Below are 7,320 nucleotides of genomic sequence, written 5' to 3'. Positions count from 1 at the left end.
GATCAGACAGAGTTAGAGTGCAAGCTCCTTTGCTGCAAGTCCTGTGTTCAACACTCTGTAATTACCCTGCTGTAACTGAATTGCCTGCATCGACCGAATTGCAAAATCGACTGTATGCTGAGGAACTGCGTTTCCAATATTGTCTCTGCCTGCAAACTACTAAAGTTGAAGTTCTGTTTTAACACCACGTTTCCTCAAATTTATTCCTGCATCCGCAAACGGCGTGCCACCGTTTACTTGGCACTGGCGTCACGAACTATTCCCTACCTATACCTGCCCTTGCAGAGAGTCAGCTGTACCAGGTTAGTGTATATTGCACTACATCACCCAGAAACACCTACTACACACAACTTGAGTACGCTGCACATGTGCAGCAGCCACTTTAGGAAAAAATGAGATTCGTTACCACGAAGCGTGAGGAAATTCTGCTTCGGTGCGAATCAAATTTTTCCTGAATTTTAGATCGAATTCCACTTCGTCAGCTTCGATTCGCTCATCTCTAATTAGAATTATAATAAATTCTATCATACAACCTATGGCTGTCCATTGACAGCGCCTATTACTTGCCTGCTATTGTCCCTAATATGTCAGGTTTTTATGTTTTAGAAAAATCTATGAAAATATAAAAAGTAGAATAAAAACCAAACTTCATTATGTCTGAAGCATAATTTTAAATAATTAAGGATGATTCATGTGATTAGGTATATGAAATGGAAGTAACCTTGTGTTTGGTTTGTGCTGTAAACATTTTAATGTATGGACTGTATGTACCAACTTACTTTTCCTGTTTGATTAAAAAAAGTCTTTAAAAAAATGGTCAATTTAATTTTGTAATATTTTACCTTTCCACCATGTACCACAAGGTATCCAGAAAATATGGTTAACTGTCCGGTTCATTTCTTAGTCTTCCATTTGTCTGTGAATGGTATATACATTTGTATGTTTTATGTTACTTTTTGATACTTTGTTGACTGCTTATTAATAGTTGACTCTTATAACTGGATGACACCTGTAATAGGAGCAGTAAGAGCCCCTCACACAGCTGTTCCCCATCCCTACTCACTCCAAACTGTCTTTGAGTCTTTGGAGGGGGCGTCTCAGTTTTTTACACTTTCTTCATATGGTTATTTGGCTGTGTTCACTGCTTGCACAGTAATAAACTGCATTATCTTCAGCAGAAGCCTTAGAGATGGTCAGGTTACATCTCTGGCTGCCATTGGGTTGGATCTGTATCCTTTCATCACTGAACCTAGACTCCATCGATGCTTTTTCTCCATAGTCTGTGTATCCAATAAGGAGGAGCCCTTTGCCCTTTTCTTGTCTGTACCAACTTTTTCTGGTCTTGCTGGTTTCATCGTGTTCACAAGACATGGAGATGTTGTGCATGGAAAGTACGGGTAGAAATGATGGATGCTGAAGAACATCTCCAGCGAGGCTGACTGTTGGGAGGAAAGACAGTGTGAACGTCGACCATATAGTGGACTTTAGCCTTGCATGTTAATCGTGATCAGCTGGCATTTAACTCAATTATGTCTATAATATTATATGTGTGTTTTGTATGTTTAGAAAATAATGTGACACCACGGACCTTCATTTAGTTTAGCCCAAAAAGTTATCTAGAATGAGCCTCACATTACATAATGCAGGATAACCATAAGACAATATCATAGGGTTGGGAGAATAAAGAGAAATATGGGTTGGACTCACAGTGTAGACTCCAGTAGAGGGTCAAAAGCTGCAGGGCTGGTGACATCTTGAAGCTTCTGTACAATGTTCATCAACAGGTTGTAGATTCAGAGAAGACACCACAAACCACAGAGTATGAGCCACATATCACTGGGAGAAAACCAACGGAGGTCTATAATGTCATTCTAAGGAAACCATTGATGTTAAAGTGCCAAATCCCTACCTCAAAGGGGTTGTCCAGGTTGTTGTTGTTTTTTTACATCGATCCCCACCACCCCACCACTCCCCTCAGCCAATGTGACCTGTGGAGAAATCCTTACTCACCTGGTCCCGATGATTTGTTCAATAGCACACATTGTGTCAAGAAGTTGACAGACGGGAACTGGAAGTGCAATGAAGACAGCAGGAAACTGGAACCAAGCGGAAGAGAGCAGGTGAGTATCTATCTATCTATCTATCTATCTATCTGTGGCATAACTACAAATAACTAGGCCCCACAGCAAATTTTTGAATGCAACCCCATTCCTCCTGTGCAACCCCCACTCCTGTGGCTAGTCTCAGACGAGACCCGTCAGCCAATCCATCCATCTCCTACACGTGTATACTGTGTGTAGTGTTGAGCGAAGTTGCGCATGACTTGAATAACTTTGGTAGTTGCTTTTTAAAGTGGAAAAACCACTTTAAAACCTGAATCCGAACGACTAGTATCTCGGAACAGAAGCCGAGTTCGGTTTCAAAATCAACTACTGAAGTTATTCAACGAAGCTATGCGCGACTTCACAAATAGCTAACTCATCGGAGCCCATACATTCTTATACTGTACTGAGACGGATTCCGAAGTTTTGAACAAAGCGACTTCGGATGAAGCATCCAACGCTCGCTTTACCCAACACTAACTGTGCGCCATGTCACTGTTTGTAATGTATATAATGTCCACATTCCGTTATGCATTCCATCATGTAATTGCGTTATGGTCGGTGGTAACGGAATCCATAACGCAATTCACATTATACCACAGCCCGAACCGAAAACGAATTTCCAAATATGAAATTCGCTCATTCCTATATATAATGTCACTGTATAATACTGTAGAGGAGGCCTGACAATAGAGTTTTTCTAAATTAATAAGAGGATGTAGACAGCACATGGATGCAAATGACACCATTCATTACATAACAATTTCTTAACAACTAATAAGAAATAAAGACAAACAATATGTTGTGGAATGAAAATGGCGGCAATGCTTTATTAAGGGTAACCCTAAAATACATACTTCAATAAATAACTGAACCACAATTACAACCAACAGATCATTAAATAAATCCATTTGAAATTGTACTAATCACCGAAATCCACTCAGCAATAGCGACACAGCCCCTCTAACAAAGCAAAGCGCCAAAAGCATCAACACAGGGAGGGCGGGCGGGGCGACCATCCGGTCTTGACAACTGGCCCAGAAGCGCCGCCGCACCTGCAATATAAAGACCGGGCACTTCCCACCACAGCATCAGCCACCAACCAGGGTCCCTGAATCCCCTCAGCAACAGCAGCGGCCAACCAGCTGAGGCCCCGCCTGTCACCAGGGCTCACAGGTAAATCAAAACAAATCAGCCTGAGGTAAACTGAAAGCCCCACCTCCCGCCTGTTAGCTCCGCCTCCCACCTCCTAGCCCCACCTCCCGCCTGCTAGCTCCGCCTCCCACCTCCTAGCCCCACCTCCCGCCTGCTAGCTCCGCCTCCCACCCCCGCCTGCTAGCTCCGCCTCCCACCTCCCGCCTGCTAGCTCCGCCTCCCGTCTGATTCCTTTGGATTGCCACAACCGCACCAGTAATGAAGTAAGTGAGGACTTGTAGGTGAGGACAGTGCAGAGGTGTGTGTGTGTGGAGGGGGTCACTCAGCTTTCCCAGGCTATTCCTCTGCACATAGGCCATTCAGGACAGGAGGAAAGCTGGTTATCACTTCATTATGTAATGCAGGACTCAGCTTTCCTGATGTCCTGCATGAGGCACAAGAAGATATGAGTGTTGTGTTACTCAGCTTTCTCAGACTATTCTCATGTCTCTCCACAGAAAAGCTGGGTGCCATTACATCATGTGATGTCACTCAGATTTCCTGCAAGGCATAAATGCAGATAATAAGAACATGGAAAGGCAGGAAGGGGGGGGGGTTCACTCAGCTTTCCCAGAGACTCCTGTCTCTGCACATGTGTCCTGCAGGATAGCAGTAATGTCCGTGTCTCCCAGCTGTCCTGCATGACACAGAGGACGGGGGAGGGGGGCACTCACTTCCTCACACTTCTCTCATGTCTCTGTGCATGTGCCATGCTGGACAGCAGGAAAGCTGGGTGGTATTACATCATGTAACGCCCCAGATTCTTGTCAATATACTGTATGCTGAACACCGCCGGAACCTACAGGATCCCATTCACTATGATGGGTCTGTTGGGTTCCGGCATGAGTACTGCCATTTTGTAGAACAAAATACTGCTGCATGAGGTGGGGGCGGGGGAGAAGTCAGGGAGGGCAGTGGGAGGAGCCAGGGCGCATAGTGGGAGGGGCTAGGAACGGCCATGGGGGCCCAATTTAAATTCTTGCTACGGGGCCCAATGATTTCTGTGTACGCCCCTGGTGCAATTCATTCCAGTGCCCCCACCAAAAAGTCTAGGAGGGCCGTGCACTTCACCATTTAACATCGTCTTTCCGTCCTTCTGCCGGGCAGGCCGCTTCCCCTGCTCCTACTATAGCTGAGCCCCCTCCATCTTCTATTATCTATCTATTACAGTATCTAACTACCTATCTATCTATTTATTTATCTATCTATCTATTATCTATCTATCTTCTATCTATCTATTTATTATCTATCTATCTATCTCATATCTATTATCTATCTATCTATCTATCTATCTATTACAGTATCTAACTACCTATCTATCTATTTATCCCATATCTATCTATCTATTATCTATCTATCTTTCTATCATCTATCTATCTATCTATCTATCTATCTATCTATCTATCTCTCTATCTATCATCTATCTCCTATCTATCTATTATCTATCTATCTATCTCATATCTATCTTCTATCTATCTATCTATCTATCTATCTATCTCATATCTATCTCATATCTATCTCATATCTATCTCATGGATATGGCGATTACATTTTTCACCCATGTTTGAGGGCTGCCTCATTCCTGGTAATAGATTTCACTGTAAGGCTCCAGGTTAGTAGCTTTGGAGGATTTCTACCCCTTTCTTGTTGTTTTTATGCTGTTCGCTACCTGTGATTTTTTATTATTTTTTCTATAACAGTTGATTACCTCAGCAAAACATTGCATACTTATAGAGATTTAGCCCATTTCAATCCGACAGTGTTGACGGATAATGTCCTTTCCGTTATCTACAGTATATCATATCAGACCTTTATGTCAACTTACAGTCTTTCACCATAGCTGCTGCAGAACCTCATGTTTAATGCCCCCCGGCTGCTGTAAAACATCTTTAAAAAAAATGAGATTGGAAGCGATTTTGGAAACGGTGACTGACATAATGTAGCTTTCAGTTCATTCTTCTTCCATGTGCATTATGATACACATAGCTCCCTCTAGTGTACACCTTCAAGAATACAACATGTTCTAAGCCCCTTTGTAGAAATATCTATCCCGCAGCTGTATGCTTTGCATGCCAATGGATGCTTGCGGTCGGCGGTTTTATTACTTATGAATGCATTGCTTCTACATTACCAGGAATTAAGATGAGATCTCAGGCCTAGCTGTGGTTTATAACGGCTTGTATATCAGGGAGGAGTCAGAGCTTCCCGGTTTTAGACACTCTTTCTCCATGATTATCTTGCTGTGTGCACTGCTGGCACAAAAATAAACTGCGGTGTCTTGGGCAGAGACTTCATTGATGGTCAGGATACTTTTCTGGCTGCTTTCAGGTTTAATTTCTATTCTACTGTCAGTGAACCCAGGCTCCATTAAAGCTTTTTCTACATAGTTTGTGTAGCCCATAAGGATGGGCCCTTTCGTCTTTTCTTGTCGGTACCAACTTTTTGTGTATTTGCTGCTGTCATCATGCTTGCAGGTCACAGAGATAATTTTCATAGGAGAAGACATTATAAATGTTGGATCCTGAATCACATCTGCAGCTTGGCTGAACACTGGTAAGAGAACACATTTTAGTACGTCGTCAATATAGCGGGTATAAAATCTGAGATTTTTGTAGAATGTGTGTGTAGGGTTTATAACCAAGCTGAGAACACACTGCCCCAAATTAATAACTTGTTACGTATTCAACAGCAACAGATTTGTTTACATAAATAAACATGGATACATTGTAACTATACAACAATTACCTTGTCAAACACATCATATGATACAGTGAAAGACATGACTGTAACATTAGCGGTCAGGACACTGCAAATATGTTATATCTGAGGCAATAGATATGACAGGAAGCACTCACAGTACAGGCAGGAAAAGAGAATCGGGACCTGCAGGTCTTGTAGCATCTTGAAGTAACACAGTTAATGACTAACACATCTTGAATTGTGAATCACAGTAACTAATGAACTACGTTGAAAGTCATGTGAAATGGCAACCACCCCCCCTCAAGTCAACGATCCAAGTGACTGCAGAAGCGATGAAAAGCAATGATAAATACTGGTTGTCAAAAATATAAGTGGAGGGTAGAGATTAGAGTATTATATGGGTATTACAGGATTTTTATTTTGATAGCCTCTCTTTGGGAAGGGTCTCAAATTAGCACATTTTCTAACATTCTTCATTTTGGGTCTTTCTATCTTTCTCCTTAAAGGGGTATTCCCATCATAATGATCACTGTAAAATCTGTTAATGATCATTTTTGTAAATATATTGATTAACCTATTCCCACCGTTTAGGAGAAAATTCATCCCCACTTACCTCATTGTTGTCATTCGGTCTCCCCTGGTTACGGCCACCAATCTTCTCCGGAATCCCGGTGGCCGCGCTTGCGCAGAAGACTCCTTCTTTTCTCCCGGCCGGGTCGCTCGCTGTCCTGAACGCGCACGCCACCGCGCATGCGCGATGGTGACTTCTTCCTGGCCAGAATAGAACAGAGCCGCGAACGCGCATGCCGGCTATGTACTATACTGGCCAGGAATAAGTCACCATGGCGCATGCCCCGCGGCGTGCGCATTCAGTCCACCGCGCGGCCCGGCCGGGAGAAGACTTCAATCTAAATGCGAAGTGGGATAACCCCTTTAACTGAATCTCAAGAAATGCTGATTTCCAAAAAAACTTTATTATTTTTTTTTTAAATCGAGTCAAATTTAGATTCTTAAAAATGAATTCACTCATTTCAAGGATCAGTGAGGGTCCAACGCTCTGCACCACTGCTAATCTGCAGCGTCTGCAAGAGTGAGAACTGCGCAGCTCCGTCCATTGTGTCTTGGTTACTGCCATTCACTTCAATGGGAGCCGTAACCAACTCCATCCAGTGATAGTTCACAAAGTTGCGTAGTTTGGCTCCAGAGCTGCTGCAGAACAGAATATTGAAGGTGGGGTGGGGTGTTGGACCCCTGCTGATCAGAAACTGATGGTCATTCCCGAAGATAGGCCATCAATATTAAAACCTTGGCATACCCTTTGGAA

The 7,320-nt window shown here is 43.1% G+C and overlaps 1 gene segment (V, D, J or C); it reads right to left on the bottom strand.

Annotated features, from left to right (window-relative positions):
• Window positions 1–413: 413 nt before the first annotated feature.
• LOC121006042 lies at window positions 414–2,826 on the bottom strand. The segment is given in 2 exon segments: window positions 414–1,439; window positions 1,708–2,826. Coding segments are annotated over 2 exon segments (369 nt in total).
• Window positions 2,827–7,320: the final 4,494 nt, after the last annotated feature.

This window comes from Bufo bufo, chromosome 6 (genome assembly GCF_905171765.1).
Source record: "Bufo bufo chromosome 6, aBufBuf1.1, whole genome shotgun sequence".
Lineage (NCBI taxonomy): Eukaryota > Metazoa > Chordata > Amphibia > Anura > Bufonidae > Bufo > Bufo bufo.
The sequence above is the reverse complement of the archived record's forward strand: the minus strand, read 5'-3'. Positions and strand labels throughout refer to the sequence as shown.